Source organism: Pipra filicauda, unplaced genomic scaffold (assembly GCF_003945595.2).
Source record: "Pipra filicauda isolate LSUMZ 115617 unplaced genomic scaffold, ASM394559v2 scaffold368_size711631_pilon, whole genome shotgun sequence".
Classification (NCBI taxonomy): Eukaryota; Metazoa; Chordata; class Aves; order Passeriformes; family Pipridae; genus Pipra; species Pipra filicauda.
Genome location: NW_024104496.1, coordinates 608,522 through 628,858, shown reverse-complemented (window position 1 = coordinate 628,858; position 20,337 = coordinate 608,522). Strand labels below are relative to the sequence as shown.

At 39.3% G+C, this 20,337-nt stretch overlaps 1 protein-coding gene across 2 annotated transcripts in view; it reads left to right on the top strand.

The window, feature by feature from the left end:
- The window catches only part of DCHS2 (dachsous cadherin-related 2), a 112,575-nt gene that overhangs the window by 53,693 nt on the left and 38,545 nt on the right, over nucleotides 1–20,337 (top strand). For both annotated transcript variants that reach the window (XM_039384653.1, XM_027747355.2), the window contains exons 3-7: nucleotides 1,254–1,485; nucleotides 14,904–15,140; nucleotides 16,450–17,469; nucleotides 18,856–19,031; nucleotides 19,455–19,554. In XM_039384653.1, coding sequence (XP_039240587.1) covers nucleotides 1,254–1,485; nucleotides 14,904–15,140; nucleotides 16,450–17,469; nucleotides 18,856–19,031; nucleotides 19,455–19,554 — 1,765 coding nt within the window. The remainder of the gene's footprint in view (nucleotides 1–1,253; nucleotides 1,486–14,903; nucleotides 15,141–16,449; nucleotides 17,470–18,855; nucleotides 19,032–19,454; nucleotides 19,555–20,337) is intronic.

Here is a 20,337-nt window from a genome sequence, read left to right as displayed (position 1 = left end):
TCTGAGAAGTAAATTGCCATTTGTTTCACTCGGGGGCCTGTGGAGTGTTCAACACCCGCAGGATTGTCTTTTTTTGCACATTGTCACAAAATTCAGCGCTTTTCCAGAGCAAATCTGTGTTTTGCTGTAGTGTAGTTTGATAAGCCAGCTTGCAGTTGCTCCTTGCTTCTCCAGTTTGACTCCAGAGCAAGGCTAAACATGGTGCCATGGCTACCCATGTGGTATTTTCATGGGCTTTTGGAGGGCACCTGTAGAAGGAGCTTCAACTGTGTGGAGAGCAGCAGAGCTGCTGGGTTTGAAGAAGCTATGATGCCAAAGCTGCAACCAAGGTCTGGCTCTTTTTCCAGCTCTTTGTTGTAGGGAAAAGAAACAAGAGCAGAGAAGTTGAGCCAAGATCCCTAGAAAGTATGGTGAGACTTCCTTCTCTGCAAAATCACAAATGCACTAGAAAAAATTTTATGTAATCAGTTATGAATTTTACATCAACATATTGTTTCAGTTATGTCCTTCAGTGAATTTGGTACTGTTCTGTCTTTGTGTACACCAGCTGAAGGTGTGGGTATGCAGGCAAGCACAGGTGTACAATATATATATATATAATGTCTAGACACAGGCACACACTGGATGAGCAGAACCTGCTAGGGTGGTAAATTGAGGATAGGTCTTGCTGGCAGCAGCCTGACAAGTCAGCTTTTGGCTGTCCTGCACTGCTCCTAGTCTGTGTCCCTGATCAATGGTTGAAAAAGCCCATATTCACTGTTAAGATGGTCATGCTTTTAAATCTGAAAGACGCACAGATAGGAGTTATTCCTGCTTTACTGGAGCACCACAGTCACCTGAGAGGCTTGTGTTTCTGGGACAGAAAGCCTTGACTTTTATCTGTGAAGGAATAAGTGGGGTGTTGGTGATGACAGTAAAAACGTGTGAGGTTAGACTAGTAAGATTTTTGACATGTGTTGCGCTCATTAGTATTAACAAAACTGACTTTATGTTCAGGCGTCACCACTGTAGAGAAGCTGCAGTTCTTTGTGTACTCAGTCAGCCCACTGGAGTCTGCTGAGCACGTAGCTTGCTTGCTTGCAGTATTTTGGGGTATTGTGGATACTGTAAGTTGCTTTTAATGGACACTTTCATTGATCAATATTGTTGCGGCATGCTCCATTTCCTAAGGATAGGCTGAAGCCAGTTGTGCATCATCCTATTTTTAAAATTGACGTTGTTTTTTGTTTTTATCTTTCTGATTTATCCAACAGGGTGGACTGAGTGCCCAAGCTTTTGTTCGCATCGAGATAGAAGATATTAATGATAATCAACCTATATTTGAACAAGACATCTATGTGACAAGTATCAGCAGTCACACACAGCCAGGAACAGAAGTCATCAATGTTGTTGCCACAGACAGAGATTCAGGAATATATGGCCTTGTCACATACGAACTGGTCCCAGGAGAATTTTCTTCTTTTTTCACAGTGGATACATCCACAGGTACTGTATGAATCTGTGATTCAGAAAGGTGATAGTTACACAACATGTATATTTTCCCTGATTATGCTTTTTTGATTTGCAGTCATGTCATACAGTTGAAACTTAGATTCTCATGGAAAATAATTTTAGAGTAAATTGGAGGATTTAGGTTTACCATGAAGCCTTTGCATTCACTGGAATGAGGAGAAGAATGGAAAATACAGTACATGCCAGTACAATAAAGGACAAGCAGCATGCCACTTATCCACTATTTTCAGCCATAAATCTATTTATCCTTGTAAGATATAATCAAAACATTGGCTTTTTACAACACTATCTGAATTCCTGAAATGTTTAGGTCTTACTCTTGAGGAGCAATAAAAGAACTTTCAAGATGCTTGTCCTTCCATTTTATCTCTCTGTTTTTGTTCTAGTCTCTCCCCTTCTGTACTAGGATAAGTCCCCATTCTGCTCACAGTCTTACAGTACTTAATCACCTCCCTATTTGACTCAATGATTAGCTTTGTAAGTGTCTTTTTCTGCCTTTTACTTCCTGGTATGACACCTCATCCTTCTGGTTTCTGGAGAGAGGTTCAGTGAAGGAGTGATGACAAGAGCAGGAAAACAATTATGGCAAAATTTTTGTGAATTTTTTCCAAGACGGGTTGAATCTCACAGATTGAATTACTGTACAGCAGCCCCTGTAGTTAGCTCTCTGACCTTAAAATAGTTGTAAACATCAGCTGGAAAGAACATGAGTATTGCATCTACAAATACCCGCATTGCCTTTCAGTGAATAGTTGACTAAACTGCAACTACCATTTTTCTTGAGAGCCAGCCCTTGTATATGAACGTATCCTGATCAACAGATGGTCATGGCACAGGTGATTATTTTATATGTTTGAAGATTTTTTGACTGTGGTACATGTGTGTATATATTAGCTATTTGGCATACAAAATGTTGCAAGGCTCTATTCTTTCAAAATGATGTCTATTTTTACACAGTTCCCAAAATATTCTGATGAACAGAAGAAACTAATCTGCTTAGGAAGTTGGTCTGCTTGTCTTGGCTTTTTCAGAATTTATTTAATTGTGGACTCTTAACTACCTGTCAAATCAGATTCTCTGGGGCGTAACTGATGCCAAAAACGCGTAGGTCAATCAATAATTAGGGAGCTGGCTCTCCACAGGTATTTAACTGGTTATTTTAAAACTGCCCCAGCAGGCTTGTCAGAGAGAACCCCTGTGGATCACATTAGCAGCACTGGCTTTGCAGAAGCCTTTTGAAGGGCCTTTTTCCTTGGATTGTGACCTCTTGGCCTCTCTTTCCAGTTTGGCACTTGGTATAGGAAAAATGTCATGCTTGATCATGAAGACTCTCTAAGTTTGTAAGTTATTATTACCTTGTGGATCTATCATGGTGTTTTATCAAAGGCAGACCAAATACAAGGTGAAGTTGGTTGAGGTCATTACTGCTGACATTTCGTGATGATAAAAGCATTTAGGTCAGAGACAGTGTTCCCAACATTATAGTGCTTGGAATCTGATTGCACTTAATCAGATCTCCTGGGTAATTCACAAGGTTAGACTGTGTCTAATTTTATCTTATTAATATTAATGGTATGGGATTTTTTTTTTTCTGAATACACTTTTTCCTTTATATTCTTCCACATCTACCAACAATAATGCTTATGCTCAGTCATTGGTGAGCAGAATGATTTTTAAACTCTTCAAAAAAATAAACATTATAAAAAAGAAAAACCCATTAAAATTGCCAATTTGTCACATAGAAGTTTTTCACTCTTTGTGGATTAGAATAGCTGCAAAAGCTGTTCAGTATTCAGAGGCAGATGACAAGTGGCTCACTGTTAGAGCACAGAGATTTTGAGCTCTTCCTCACTTCTTGTTAGAACAGTGACATTTTCCAGTGTTCATTGTGCTAAAACTGTCTTCATGTGCTCTGATATATGGCCTAATTTATATGTGCCTCTCTGAAGGTTATGTGGGGAACCTCATCTAGTTATGTGGGCTGTGTTTTGTGAACAGAGGACAGTGGACGAGTATATCAGGGAATAGGCATTCTTCAGGAGATGAATCTCCAAACCTGTAAGCCAAACAAGATCATATTGCAGTTTTGGTCTTTTTTCTTCTAATCTTGTGAATGTGCAGTCTGTTACTGATGTGTTCTGCAGGTTTTCCAATTTGCAGTATGGCATATTCTGTTTTATCTGCTCTTTTTATTATTAGAAGACCTAAAAGGAGGCACGGTGATGGTGTTGGAGTATTCCGTGGATTTGCCTTACTGATAAGTTTTATTTTTTTAAATTACTATTTTTCTCACTGATAGAGCATTTAGAAAGGAGGAATGAAAATCAGTGCATTAGTAATTTTGATTTACTATGTTGATTATAGTCCTTAGCATTATATGTGTATGTGGACAGAGATATTTTCAGTATTATGAGATTTAAAATAATTAGTAGCTAACAGTTTGTCACATTACACTATGATACATTAAAATCATATGCAAAATGATGCTGTTCTTCGTGACATGTAATTTCTATTTTGTGGCATCTATGTGGCATCTGGATTTGAAAATTTATCTCACTGTAATTTTCTTTGGGGATGTTTTTTGAGCGCTGCACTTAGAATACTCACTAAAAATTCACTTTTCTCCCCCATTCTCTTTCTAATTTTTTTAAAGAGAAATGGATAAAACAGTAAAATAAAAATTGAAACCTGAATTCTTCACTGCTATGGCTTGCTTCTGGCTATTGCTTTGTTAAAGCAATTGTATGGGTATATCAAGAAAGCTTATAGTTTTTCAGTGAGCTGTGTTCACAATACAGGATATCTTATCATCTGGTCAACCACTGACTATATAGAATATATCAATACTGCTTTTGATACATAGATATTATGAGGTTGAGGCACATCCAAGCTCTTTGAAGGGGATCCATGTTTTGTTTCAAGCACTGTGACACATGAATGTTGCATATAGATAAATTCAGTGAGAAGGAATATCCTTCATTGACCAGATAGACGTTCCACTGAAAAGTTTTTTTAATTCTAAACGAGTCTTTGTTAGTTATATTTGTTTGCTATTTTAGGTTGTAGACACTGCATTTATTGTTTTTGATATGCTCTTGTACTCATAAATAACATTTATTGTGTTTCCACTTGTGAAAAAGTTGAAGTATTTTTCATTTGATTGATGATAGACTGTCCACAAGAAAAACCACTTTAAGAGCTGTGTAGCTAGAAAAATGTATGGGTAGGGGACTGTAAACCAGTTCCTCTGCTAGTTCGTGACTCTTCCTATCGTTTGTTTCTAGTGTTGGTGTAAACAACATCTTGGCTTCATTATGTTGCCTTTTGTAGATATCTGATCCATGCATGATCTATGAACAGTACTTGTGAATTGATTAGAACAGGGCAAGTTGAAGAGCTCTTCTGGCTAAGAAACTGTTTCAGCTATGTTTGTTTATTTCCCATTGTTACCTAACAAGCTATCTGAAAGACAGTGTATTTATAGTTATGGCAGAGCTGGTAATTAAAAATGTAAGTCACAGGATACAATTATAAGTGTGGCAGAAAACCTGTGCAGTGCTTAACTTTAAGACTTTGGAATTAACAACTGAATTTGTAACCTTTTGTTATGTTACTAGCCAATAACATTTTCCTTCACCCAAGGGCATACTGTTCCACTGATCTTAGTGATGCTCTTTTTGAGAGATGGATAAAAAGACGGTTTTCTTACTGTAGCTCTGGTTCAGGGAAGTTGTTTCAAATAAAAAAAAATTAAGAATAATCTTTGAAAATTGTTTTGGACCAGTGTGACTTCATGTGTCAGTCTTCAGGTAAATGGTCCATTCATAGTATTAGAACAAATTCCCTAGCTAGTCACTGCGAGCAGAGAAAACTCCCATGAAGGCTAAGTAAAAGGCAGTAGCCAGTGGTTTATCTTCATTTGAAGTTATTTGTGATTTAAACCTAGTATGAAAGGGATGGAGAGAAAGTATCATTCCCACAGTGTACATTACAGCAGTATAAACATTTAACTTAGCTTCTGTTTCTTTCGACTGTATAAGATATTTAGGTTTATGTTCTGTGATTCCTATGCAAATTAGATGCCTAAAACAAAGCCTATGACCTTCCTCCTGTGTATTTTATTGAGATTGTTTCTGTGCACCTGGGGGGTTGACCCTGGCTGGACACCAGGTGCTCACCGAAGTCACTCTATCACTCCCCTCCTCAGCTGGATGGGAAAGAAAATTATGATGAAAGGCTCCTGGGTCAAGATAAGGGCAAGGAGAGACCACTCAGCAACTACTGTCATGAGAAAAAGAGACTCAACTTGGGGAAATAAATTTAATGTATTGCCAATCAAATCAGAGTAGGGTAATGAGAAATAAAAACTACATCATAAAACAATGTCCCCCACCCTTCCTTCTTCCTGCGCTCAACTTCACTCCCAGTTTTCTCTATCTCCTCCTGCCCCATCAGCACAGGGGGATAGGGAATGGAAACTACACAGTTCATTGCAGGTTGTCTCTGCTGCTGCTTCTTCCTCCTCACACTCTTCCTCTTCTCCAGCATTGATTCTTTCAACAGAGTGCAGTCCTTCAGGAACAGAATGATCCAGTGTGGGTCACCTGTGGGGTCACAAGTCCTGCCAGCAAACCTGCACCAGCACAAGTTTCCCACGGGGTCACAACATTCTTTGGGCATCCACCTGCTCCAGCATGGGGTCCTTCGTGGGCTCCAGGTGGATAACTGCCCCATTGTGGATGTCCATGGGCTACAGGGGGACAGCCTGCCTGCTCACCATGTCTTCACCACAGGCTGCAGGGGAATCTCTGCTGTGGTACCTGGAGCACCTCTTCCCCTTCTGTCTTCTCTGACCTCTGTGTCTGTAGGGGTGTTGCTACCACATACTGTCACTCCTCTCTCCCAGCTGCAATTGCTTTTGCAAAGGTATGTTGTTGGTTTTTTTTTTCCCTTTCCTAACTTTGTTATCCCAGAGGCACTACCACCGTTGCTGATGGGCTTGGCCCTTTTCCAGTGGCAGGTCCATCTTGGAGCCAACTGGCATTGGCTCCACTGGACATGGGGGAAGCTTCTGGCAGCTTCTCACAAAAGCCACCCCTGTAGCCCCCCTGCTACTAACCCCTTGCCATACAAACCCAGTACAGTGAGATATTTGGAGATTTCTCCATTGGCTTGAAGATACTTAGATCAACCTTCTGTTACTTATTTAAACCAAAAAATACGTATTGAGTATAACAGACAAGCCTTGTTACAAGAGTTGGTCAGTAGTTGGACATTAAAAAAGTTTTTCAGCTAAGAAATACAGCTTCTGCAAAATGAACATACTTCTGAGAAAATTTTGATTTGCTAAAAAATGAATACATTTCCTTTAGGATGTATTGTGATTTCTTTTTAACTGAATAGCATAGGGCATTATGTGACTAAAATGTCCTCCAAAAGATGTACAGCAATCTAGGAGCTTGGTCTGTTGGAGGAAAGTAAGAGGAGGAATACACCTAAAGATCATGCAAATTTAAGAATGTAAGAATTAATCAACCAAAAGCCAGATTTAAGTGCAGCATCTTATCGCTTTAACAGTGCCTGGTAATGGATGCAAAAGGAGGGGTTAAGTGCAGAGCTTGTGCAGAATAGTCCCTCCACTGGTATATGTTTCTTGTTTTGTGTGTATTTTAGTGCTGTACTACTTCCATTACTGTACTATGGCACCATATGTAAATGCAATTTAATGTCAAACTGACTTAAAATAAAACTTTGATTTGGTTCCGAATAGCTTCATTCCATTTAAGTATGCTGACAAATTTTGTTTTATTGAAGAAAATGGAAATGCTTTTTAACAGTCACATATTAGGAGATTTTAATTGCAGGAAAAAGTTTTGCTTTATTTTTATTGCAATACAGGTTGAAAAGTAATGCTGAAATACCAAAATCTCTTTTTTTTGGTGTGGGGGGAAGGGGGAAATCCAAACTTTGCTTAACTGCATGTATTATACAATGTTTAATATATAGCAGATTGCAATAGGCATCAAAGTAAAATGGGGGTGCATCCTTTCTAAAGAAAACAAGGCCATTTTTATGATGATTAATGATGTTTTCATATAGTATTGTAGGAAAAAATAGTTTATTTTTAAACTACTTTTGGCATTTTCCTACAGCATGTAGTACATTTGCTAAACACATGAAGAGATTCACATAAATAACATTTAAAAATAGGAGTGTTTTATTTTGGAACATTTTGAGGCCACTTGTTTTTTTAAACTGCAGTTTCTTCGATTAATGTTTTTCTCATCTTTCATATGATATGCTGCAAATCAGAGGCATTGGTTTAGTAAGTGTTCACTTTTGAAGAATTTTGTTTGAGTTAAGAAGGAAAAATTAGCGGTCTTAGCTGAGTAATTTGTGCACGTTTACCTTCACTGAGATCTCATCTAATGAGAAATCTAACATAAAGAATACAGGAAATGGTATATTGTCCTAGAAGCACAAAAAAATTGCTGTAGTAAGTGTGAGCATGCTGATTTGACCCTGAAAGAAAGCCGTGTAGCAGAACAGCATGAAAAAATGTCCATACTGCCAGCTCTTAGTGTATGTGTCTCTTTTTTTTCTCTATGAAAAAAAATCCAATAGAATTGACCATCTTCAAAGAGAAAAATTCCTACAAGCCATGTGCCAAAAGTTAAACCATACAATGGTGGGGTGACGTGTGTACTTGAGATTCATTGTGCATGACAGAGTGCAAAGCATTAACAAAAATACTCCAGCCCACTCCCCCTTTCTCGCAGTTAAATCAACGCTACATCTCAAAAACAGAAGACCTCATCAGAAGAGTGAACTTCCATGACATTGCACAGGTGATGTGGGCTGATAACAAGAAAAATGAAGAAAAGACAAAAATTATGCCCAAACCTCCCATTCTGGGGGAGAGAAATGTGTGATATTTGTACGGTAAAGTTCAGACAAGCAACACTTTTCTTTGCTAGAGACTGTATGGCTCTTTGAGTACAGATGTATTTAATGTACTTCATGTTCTTAGTTAACCTGGAGAAAAGAAGAAAGTGACAGGTCACACCAAGAGAGCAGACAGCCATGGCAAAATGCCCTCGCGCTGTTGTAAGAATGAGCATAGCAGGGGAGTGTGCATAGTAGAAAATCAGTTCATGAAGATTAAGATGAGCATCGGGAATGTTTCGTAATACTCTTAATATAAGAAGAGCAAATATATTTTATTTGTCTTATATTAGGCTTCATTCTGTATCTGTCCTGGTACAGTGCGTATTTTGGTACAGTACCTTCAAAGAAATATAATCTCTGGTTACCATGGCAGTCGAGTTTTGTTACCAGGTTGTGCACTGAGCTATTTTTGGATCTAGAGGCTGGCAGCTTGATTGAAAAGGTCCTTGATTAGAAAGCTGTTTCTGGAAAACTTCAATAAGCTAAGAAAGCAAAGGTGACCTGTTGGCGTGGTGTGGCAGGGCTGGAGCTGTGCAGATTGTGTGGGGAAGTCTCTGCCTTTGTCCTTTAAAATACAGCAGTTTACTGGGCCAGAGTCCTGCCGACTTAGTGGTGTATGCTTTGATTTCTGGTGTGGGGTTTTTAACCCATGTTTATATAAGAGTGTTCACTTTTTATGTAATCAGACAGCAAACATGCTCTGAGTTACTATTATGTCAGATTAACTGACCTACAGAGTATAGAACAGCAGGTTCAGTGGCCAGCTTTGAAGGTGAACTGGGGTGATGAACCATATGTACCTCTGCCATCTGCTTGTTGTCTGAGCTGTGTGTCAGATCATGGCAGCTGGCCCATCCTAGGATATATCTTGAAGAAATACTGCTAAAGAAATACTTGCTGAAGAACTACTTCTGGATTCCTGTCTCTGACCTTTAACTCTTTAGAAACAGCACTTAGCAGTTAACCTGCTTGTGGAATAGGGTGCACCTACACAGAAATAAGAACAACAAAAATGCCATGAGAAATTTTGTCATTGCCAGAGGATGGCGGATGATGCCAAGTCCTATGTTTCATTAATGCATTTGCACTTTCTGGGCCAATATTGGCTTCATTTACCTGTCATGGTTCATAGGCACAAAGTGGAGAGCAAGACTTCTTGGAAGTTCATGCCCTACAGTGAGTGAGGAAGTATGAAGCAGATGAAAGAGTTCATAGTCATGATTTTGCCCTTCAATAGTACTAGCTGTCACTGTACATCCAACCCTCCAAACCATTGTAACAATTTCTGCTAACCACTAAGGACATTGTTCTGCAGCAAAACATCTGTAAATTCCAGCATGGCTGTGCTGAGCAAACCTCCCTTGGAGCAGAGCTGTTCCCAAACTAGAACCTGCAGTGGCAGTTGCTAAAATGCAACCAGCATTGCAAATTCTGTCTAAAATGCGTATCCATATCATACCCAGGCAGTAGGCAATCTGTATGTCATGCTTTTAATTTATAAAGGTTGGAATCTGCAGTCAGTTACAGCCATGCAGACCTAGTGAGGAAATGAGATTGCCAAGGTGTCAGTGAGGCTGGATGTTAATGCATCATCTGGTGTGTAATTAGATGATTGTTCACCTCTGAAGCAGAATTGATTCCAGCTCTCTCTCATGCAGAATGAGGAATTAAGCAGAGGTAAAATCTTCAAGGCACTGCAGTAATATAAATAATAAATTTGAAAGATGGGAGTTAAATGCTTTTAAAGGCAGCAGATAAGGCTATTCTTTTATATGGGGAGCCAAGCTGTAAGAAAGACGGTGGCATTTTTCACACAGTAACTTCTTAAAGTGGACCTGTGCTTGTGTCCATACAGTCTCCTGCTGGGAGCTTTCGTCTTGGTAAAACATTCCTCACAGAGGAGCTGTCTCATTATTCCCTTTCCATTGTCAGTGTTTATAGAAACTGTTTTTCATAATGGAAGAATATATTCAGTACCACAGCAACCTAATTGTCTTTTAAGTTCTCTGAAGCATGAACTGCAGGATGCAAATGACCATGGTAGTAATAATAATCATGGCTGGGCTTCGCGAACGAAGATTTGGGAAAGGTCTCTACCCACGTTTGTCACAAGCGCACTGGTGGCTAAAAAGGCCAATACGAGACAGGCACGTCCGATTGCAAAAGGCACAGCAGAAAGACTCCTTAGGTGGTAAATTCTGCAAGGCACAATTCTTTCTGCATTGCCTTACTGATGGAAGCCTATTCAACCTAAGGCGACTGAAGGCCCACACCAAGACCTTAAACCATCTTGTCCGGGAGCTGCTTTATGCTGATGATGCCGCCCTTGTCGCTCACACAGAAACAGCTCTGCAGCGTTTAACATCCTGCTTTGCAGATGCTGCTGAGCTCTTTGGGCTGGAAGTCAGTTTAAAGAAAACAGAAGTTCTCTATCAACCTGCACCTCAGGAAGTCCCCCATCATCCCCACATCACCATTGGCCAATCAGAGCTCAAATCAGTCCAGCAGTTTAATTACCTCGGTAGCATCATCTCCTTGGATGGTAAGATTGATGGGGAGATAGACAACAGGTTAGCAAAGGCAATACAGTGCCTTCAGAAAGCTTCATAAAAGTTTGGCGAAATAAACACCTGAAGAAAAGTAAAAGATCAGTGTTTACAGAGCCATAGTGCTGTCTACTCTCTTATACGGATCTGAATCATGGGTCATCTACTGTCACCACCTGCGTCTCCTAGAACGCTTCCATCAATGCTGCCTCCGCACAATCCTAAACATCCACTGGTCAGATTATGTGACCAATACGTCTGTTCTTGAACAAGTAGCAGTCACAAGTATTGAGGCCATGTTGCTGAGAACACAGCTGCACTGGGCAGGGCACGTCTCAAGGATGAAAGACCACTGCCTCCCTAAGTAATAATAATAAGCCACTGTCTTAATTACGGAACAGGGAAGAAAGGAAAATCATGATTCATCTTCAGCCTGTTATCTAGTGAGACATACCTCTGTCGAGTATGTCACACAGTCACACAAAGAATGTGTGACTTGGACAGTTCCTGCTCCTTGCAGTTAGCCCCTGGTTTCTGTCTTTGCAGTGTAGTGCTAGGGGATCTCCTGCACCATGCTTCAGCAGACCAGGTACACCTGACCAGCCTGCTCTGAGGTGTGCTGGCAGCTGCTTTTGACCCAAGTGGTCTTGACTGTCCCTTTTAGTCACAGTGCCACATTTTTCCTAACCATATAGAAAGTGGAATCCCAGATGCTGCTTACTTCTACAGCTTCTTTGCCATTATAGAGCCTAATGAGGCATGTTCACTACCATATGGTAGAGCTATCTCAAATCTCCAGTCTGTATAGATTATATATCACCAAATGCAAAGCTATTGCCCAGTCCTACTAATGCTGAAAGAAACAGAATGTATGTAATTAAAATTTAAAATGGGTTATTAAATTTCTGCATACTGCAGTTTTTGAGGTTGGAAGGAACCATATGTAAAACATATACTTTTTGCTTGGAATCTGCCATTGTTCTTAGGGTGTCTCTGATCCTGTAAAAGAGAGCTGAGTTGGTGAGATGTACTTGCCTATTCCCTTTTTTCCCCAATGGCACAGCGAAAAAATGAAGAAAGAAAGCAAAATCTTGTATTAATTTTCTTTTTTCTTTCTAACTGGCATGGAGTCTGCTGCAGTCTGTCTAGGTCAGCAGAGAAGGAGTTTTGGTTCTGAAATACTTCTGTTCAACCAGGTCTTCACAATTCCTGGAGTGGAACACTGTTTGCTACACCCTTTGGTAAAGAATATTCTGAAGTCATTAGTTATTGCTCTGACAGCAAGATTTTCAATTTGATCCTTTTTTGTAGAAGTTTTTCAATTTTTCACATACATCTTGAAGTATCCAAAATGAGAACAAGATATTTTGTCCTTGTCAATAGAAAAATACCCAATTGGTCAAGTAACATACTTGATTGATTTAATTTCATTTGACAGCAGTGTTATCTAAAATCCATGTTTATATATTTAAACTCTGAGGGAAAAATTAAACACCTTTTTCCTTCAAGCTACAGTTGCTCAGATTACCTCAGGTAATGCCAAAAGTTTGTCCTTGAAGAACTACTTCATTGAGCTGTTTAAATAATCATAAACCTCAATCATCAGAGACAAAAAGAAAGAAAAAAAAGGACAAAATAAGGTTTATTCTTGGAATTGTATGAATTGTTGGCATAGGAGCTGGATCAATAGTGAATTCTGAATTCATCTGTATCACTTGCACTTTTACTGTTGTTCATCACACTGGAATAATTGCCCCTTTTTTCTTAGTGAAAAGCATTCTTCCTTGATCCTGAAGACCCTTTTAATGCAATTTAAGCATGTTAAGACACAGTTTGTTATTATAATGTCCTGGCAGTATATTTGGAAAGTGTAATGCATGCACATTTGAATATTTATGAGGATTTTATGTGTTTTCCATTATTCTGCTTAAAATGCACTGTAGTAAAATAGTAGTGTGACTTCACCCTAAATTTTGAGAAGTTATGTTGTCATTGAATCATGCACTGATGCTCCTAAGACAGTTTAATTCTAGTTTTACCCTGTCTGACCACTAAATGTCCAACTTGGATGACAAACGTCATCCTTCCTAAACTCGTCTTGAGAGCCAGGAAATTACAAATGTCCTTCAGAGTTTAAAGGTTTGGTTTTACTGAGCTGCTGGAGGTTTTGTGTCTTCACCAGCTTCTATAAAAATCATAGGTGATCTTTTAAAAATACCTTGTTGGTATGTAAAAGGCTGTCCCTATTAGTTGAATCACTTGAATTTGATGCAGCCCACTCCTTAGCACACTGTGATTTTATCATTTAGTGTATATTTAGTTAAATTCGCTCATTGCTAAGAAAAATTTTCTTGCATTTGGTCATCTTTCATCTTCATTTTTATACTGAAAAACTTTCTTCACAAATAACTCTCTCAATGTTGCAAAATCTGTGACCACTTAAGGGTCTTAAAATACTAATGGATTTTTGTCACCTCAGAATAAGTGAAAGTGTTCTTCCTCCTGCTCGGTGATAGAGAAGATGTTGGAAAGGATAAGACCAACCAGTATTAATGCTCTCTAGGACATAATTACATTTCTGTATTCCATCCTTTGCCTGGCTGAAAGCACCTGATCTTCCACTATGTGCCTCATGTTATAATTTAGTTATAAAATTTATGAGTAACAAAGATACTGTGATTTGCTGTACTGCTTTGTGATCTAGTGTTTATCCCTAACATTTTAAACATTTATGTTCACTTCATCTAAACCAGACATTTCAAAATGCTCTGAGAGCTAGTTATTTATTTGTGGGTTTATATCCTCATTTGTAAAACCTCAAATTGCTTGCAAAGGACAGTGTATGACTGTCTCTTGTGGAATAATTAACAAGTATCAGTTTTGGATAATTGTGCTAGACCATTTTGAACAGCCCGTAGAGAGCTATGGTTTGGACGTTGTTCTCATTGCTGAGACTGAACTGTTCATTCAAACAAAGCTTTTTTGAAGTTCATACAGGCTTTTACTGTAGAAGAAGATGGGATAGGATCCCTGACACATTCGTTCTTTCTGCCATCTTAGGGAGTAATAGTTAGATGTAGGTTTCTGTAGTTATAGAGAATTTGGAAGTCAGGCATAACTATTTGATAGTACTAAAAACTTTTATTTTAGCAGTCAGAAGAGTGTGTATTTGGAGACAGCTTGTCTCATTCATCAGAGTTGAAGGATGAAAATGTATTTATCTTGAGGAAGGTACGTCCAAAGTGCTGTATTTTCTTTTCAAAGAATTACTTCATAGAGTTTATATAAAATGTAATTGGTAGCAGCTTGCAAATTCAACAGAACTTAGAATTCATTATTAAAGGGTATTTTACCAGAAATGTGTGATCAGACAGCAAGTGATTGTTTCCCAGATACTTTCCATAGAGCACACTGCTCCTAAGGTTTATATTTTGGGGCTTAAACCATTGTGTGGGTGTTTTATTTCAGAAGTTACTTAAGCAGAATGTCTCCGTTGCCTGTTTGAAATAAAGTTAACTTTACCATTTGCAAAGATAAATTAATCTTTTGTGACAATAAAGTACTTTTTTCCCCTCAATGCACTTCCAAATTCCTATAGACTAGTACTAGTAAAATTGTGTTTTGCCTAATCTTATCAAAGATATAGCTGAATCTGCATTTCTGAAATCAGAATTATGGACACTGTGTTTTGACACAGAACTTGCTGTGTCTCAGTGTCTTTGTGAATTTTAAAGACCATATCACTTGAAAAGAACTTGGCTTTCAAAAAACAAATTGGGAGTGCTGCTTTTTGTCCACGTTATCATTTCTCTAAGACTGGACACATGTTGAAACTATTTTGACAGCCTGCTGAATTTTATCTTACATCAGTGCTCTTTTATTTCTGTGTACTTTCAGGAACTATTTACCTTGTCTCAGTTCTTGGCCACCTGGCACATTCTGCACTCTTCCTGACTGTTTCTGCACGGGATGGGGGTGGCCTTCCCTCTGCCACCAATGCAGCTGTCACAGTAAACATCCTTCAGACTGTTTTGGCTCCTGCCATATTTGAGAGATCGCGGTATACCTTTTCTGTTCCAGAAGGTGCACCTGAAGACAGCCTGATAGGCACTGTAAAGGCCAGAGAGCCTCCAAGTAAGTTGCATGCTCAGTCAGAGATTACATTGCATTTTTGTTGTAACCATTAACTGCAAATATCTGTAGATTACTTTTTTTTCCTAAACTTCCATGTTATTCATTCAGTCTGTCAAGCAATAAATAGAATTTACTGTTGGTATTTACAGCAACTGGTGTAATCACTGGTTTATCATGGTACTCTTTAGAACAGTTGGAGATTTTTGGTACTCTCCTTGGTGGTCCATGGGGTTTGGCAATGGCCTCCATTTTCTTCAAAACGGGTTTCTATAAATGTAAATGGGTGGATGGGAAGCATGTTGTGAAAGTGTAAGGACGGGTCTGTGTGATGGTCTGGATTGTGTTAAAGTATTAGCCATGCAAGACACATCTCAGAGCGATAGTCATAATCAGAGAGTATTCATAAGTTTCAGAGGATCTGTATGAAGTGCTGCTGACCACCCCTCCAAAAACCAAAACAAAACCCAGCCAACCAAACATAGCCCCACATTGTCTCAAATTAGGCGGAGAAGTCCAGATGAATGTTTATGGGACCTTTTAAAAATGTATTTAATCCACCTGTTTTTTTAATCTTTTGTAAAGGGTTAAAGATGCCAGTCCATGGTCATAAAAGACCCCCTCCTAAAAGCCATATGTCTTTGGTTCCTATGCAGAGCAGTAGGAGCCAGGAGTTCACATAACAGGTTGATGGTGGATCTGTAAATTTAAAGTGGTAGTGGTTGAGGTTTTATACAAGTCAGGTCCTCCCATTTCCTTCTTTTGGGAAGGACTGTCCTCAGGGTGGAGGTAACATCTGCGGGGCAGCCTTGATAGTAAGCCTGAATCATTACACAGCTTTTGCTTTAGGTAGCATTTGATGTATGAATGGTCACCCATGAACAGTAAGTTGATTAAAATGCAGTTCTTTCAGAGAACTGCAATCTGTTTCATTCCTTGCTATAGTGAATGCCTGTGGGTAGCGAAACTGCTCCCCTAAGACTAATTTGTAAGAGTGTTTTTTCTATATTTTAGGTCAGGGAAAAACAAAAGGCTATTATACCATTTTCTCTATAGAGTTTTATAATAGCAGTGTGATGAAAATCAAACAGTGTAGAAGTGGACAAACTGTGTACATTCATATTTTACTGAAGGGCTCCAGGGAGAGGAATAAGGAAGCATAAAAAGCCCAAGAATGTCAAACATCTGTGTAGCCTACATTTATTCCATTGAATTTAACAGCATGCATTCTTAACAGATGTTCTTACCAACATTCATGTTATCACTTCCAGATATTTTTTTTTATATTTTTTGTTGTTATTTCCATTTCTAGATTCTTTAGAAGTGGTTTCTTACCGAATTTCCTCTGGTGATCCACATGGAAAGTTCTCTATTGATCCCCAGTTTGGCATTATACGCACCAAAAAACAGCTTGATCATGAAACTCAGTCTGCTGTGGTGCTCACAATTCAGTCCCAGCTGGGTAACTCCCCAGTCTACAGTAGCACTCAAGTCAACGTATCTGTGATAGATATTAATGACAACCCTCCAGTATTTCTGACCAAATCTGATAAGGTAACTATTTCACATACCCAGCCTCCTGGCACTGCTGTCTATATTGCTCATGCAGAAGACAAAGACAGTGGCCTAAATGGGGCAATCAAATACAGTATTGCAAGTAAGCAGTCAAACGCATTTAGCATTGATCCAAGTCTTGGAGTGGTAAACCTTACTAGGACAGTGTTTGCAGATAAGCAGCAGGAATATACTCTCCACATAGCAGCTGAAGACTGTGGAAGTCCTCCTCTAACTTCTTTGCTGATGTTGACGGTGGTTATTGAAGAGCAGAAGATGGGCCCTACTTTGGTCTTTCAGAACTTGGTGTATCAAGTAGAAGTCAGTGAAGCTACCTCTCCAGGTGCCCGAATCCTTCAGGTTCAAGCCCACTTGCTTGATCCACACAGCGTTAGCTCCAATCTGACGTATTTCTTAGAGCCTAGCACTGATTCTGTTGCATTTGGAATCAACTCTGATACTGGCTGGATTTATCTTCGGAAACATTTGAACTATGAATGTGCACAGATACTAAGTTTTAGAGCCTTGGTCAGCACCTCCGAGGATGAAAACCTCAGGCAAAATGCGAGTACGTCTGTAATAGTTAATGTCCTGGATGAAAATGATAATTCTCCCATGTTTATGCATGAGAGCTACTTCTTTGAAATTGAGGAAAATCCAATTCCCAGGGGTGTGGTTGGCACCATTACAGCTGTTGACAGAGACTCAGGAAGAAATGGACAGCTTTCCTATTTCCTCTTGTCTGATGGAAAGTATTTCAAGATGAATTCCAACACAGGTAGCATTTTATGATTTGTAATCTGCCTAATATTGCTTTTGGAAAGGAGCCCTCCCGAAGGGTATTGAAGTAAATTATAAAGCTTTCAGGAACTGCTGTGAATCTTTTGGTTTGATATGTGAATATTCTAACTCAGAACTTCACAATTTGGGGAATGAAATAAATCCAATACATGTTCATGTGGAATGAACTTTAGGATTTGATTTTTTTTTTCATGACTTTGTTGAGGTCACTTAGTCATAAGTTTCAGTGTTTGACTGCAAGAAATTAAAAGAAGTTTTAAGTTATAGCTTCAGTAGTTCATACGGGGAATTTAATTGCCTGTGATCAAATAGAGTTGAAAAGTACAGATAGCCATAAGTAGCTATAAGGGTACTTATCATGTCAAACAGAGTGATTTAAAATATTTGTGAAAACTTCTGTAATTTACATCAAAACTGAGTTAATGTTGTACATGGCATCACAGAAGTCAAATTGACTGAGAGAAGTTTTTCACAGCACAGGGTGTACTCTGCAGTGAGTCTCAAATGCCTTGAGTAATAGATATTATGTCCACACAGTATAACACCACAGACCAGAGCATGGAGAGCCTAGATGAAGGGAATCCTCCAAGGGACACAGGCATTGTAAATAATCCAGTTTAGCAAAATGATATGTAGTGAGCAAAGATCTGCTGTTTAAAATTCCTATTTCCAGAGGTTCAGTCTTCATGGAGAGTGAGTAGGCTTTTCCAGAATTTCTCTGGATGAATCTCAAAATAAAATTGCCATTCCAAAGCAAGTTCCTTTTGAGTCCGTTTATGGAAGTTTAAAGGCAGAGTACTAGGAGTTAACCAACAAGATCTAAAAAAACCCATGTGGTTGTCTGTGTGGAGGGCATTTGTCAACCAAAAATCTACAGCTATATTAAGCAGACGAAGAGAAGATTGGTCAGATTTATTTACTGGGTTTACCAGAATGGATAGGAGACATAAGGGCTTCTGATTAATGTTCTTAATTAATAAAGGCCCTTTGTCAGCCGTTAAAACCCTGTGTTCATGTACTATCTGTCCTGAAGTGTGCTGAAGAACAGGTCAGATGGATTTCTTTGGAAGGTCAGTGGATTGGTTCGTTTTATACCTTTGCTCTGGGGCATCCACTGTACACTAAAGGATGTAATATGGTACTAAAGTACACGTGCAAACTGTACTGTGTTTCTACACAATGCAGTTTGGAAAGCTGAAGTTTTAATATCAGTGGAAGGGTGTATCAGAGGGCACGTATGTTAAATTAAAATAAATTAACATTTCATGTTAAATTAAATGTATAATTGCATGCAGTAAGACGAGTGCGCTAGCATACAGTAAATACCCAACTCCATTTCTCCTTCCTTTTCTTTGGCCGTCAGGTGAAATCATAAACTGGGTTTCGCTGGACCGCGAAAAGCAGGCTCACCACCAGCTGTCCGTGCTGGTGACCGACCAGGGGTCCCCTCGGCGGAGCGCCACGGCCGCCGTGTACATCGCGGTGCGGGACCGCAACGACCACGCGCCGCGCTTCCCGCGGCCGGCGCTGCGCCTCCAGGTGGGAATGCGCCGGGAAGCGCCGGGCTCACAGCGACACCCTGTGGCGCGGTGGCGGCGCGGGCGTAACGGGGAACCTCAGGTCTTGTCAAACCATGGCACTTCTTCGCCTTGTGCGCTGCCAGATATAAAGGATACACGGATACAGTTTTATTTATGTATGCAGTGGGTTTTAATCTCTTTTAATTTTCGACCTCCCGGTTTTCTGTACTGAAGATTGAATTAGTGATTTATGCAGACGGTAACAGAGCATTGCTTAAATAGCTGTTACTTAACCATCTCCTGAAATGCTCATTGCACTGACTGTAAATTATTACTGAAAACAGAGCAACAGATAAGCTCTTGTGTTATGGCAAGGAATTTATTCTAAGACTCATTTTATCGAAGTCTACTTGCAAATTATTTATAAATTGCTTGGTGACAGGTTTTGGAAGGGCAGCCATCAGGGACACTTGTTACAACCATCTTTGCAAAAGACTTCGATTCTGGAAACAACGGTGTTGTATTATATTCAATAGAATCAGGTAAGAATTTAAAGTGTTATTAATAAGAAAAGATACATTAAGGTAACTGGAATTTTAGAGGTGCCATGTGTACATACATTTTGTGTTTATTTTGTGTTTCTGGTAAAATAAAGGTGCCTGTGTAAATAAGAATCAGGACCATCATGTGTCTTATGAAGTACCCAAGGAGGTGCAAGCAGCTACCTTTCCTCCCTTCCCCCTCTGTGCTATCTTTCCAGGGGTTTGGTTGCTTCTGTGGCTGACCAGAGTGTGTTCAAACAGCACTCAGGAAAGATTAGGACCATGATTTTGTACTGTACAGTTTAGTATTTCAGTCAGTTGTTTAACATCTTAAAGGAAAAATGATCGCCCTTTTCCCATGACCAACTGAAAATTTTCTTACTAAAATAACAGTTTGCGACAGTCTGAGACAGGGATTGGAGGGATCAGCAGATAATCTGGGCAAACAAGAGGCTTGTGGTTTTTAGTTCATGTTTCACCCTTTGTTTACCACTGTGTTAACCTGACATAGCATGGCCACTTAAAAACACTTTAGTTTTCGTCATAATTCCTACATGTAGTAGTTCACTTCTGGGGTAAGCTGTAGGATCCAGTTTTGTTTGCAGTGAAATTAATAACAGAGCAGTCCTAAATTAGAACATGAGTGGGACTGGGGCATTAATACTGGTAAGAGACATAGATGTGATGTCTGTTTTTACTGCATGTTTTTACTTGCTATACTTTCATAAAAGTGAGAACTCTATCTGTAACCAGGGAGGTCTGTTCCTCCTGCTTTGTTTCACT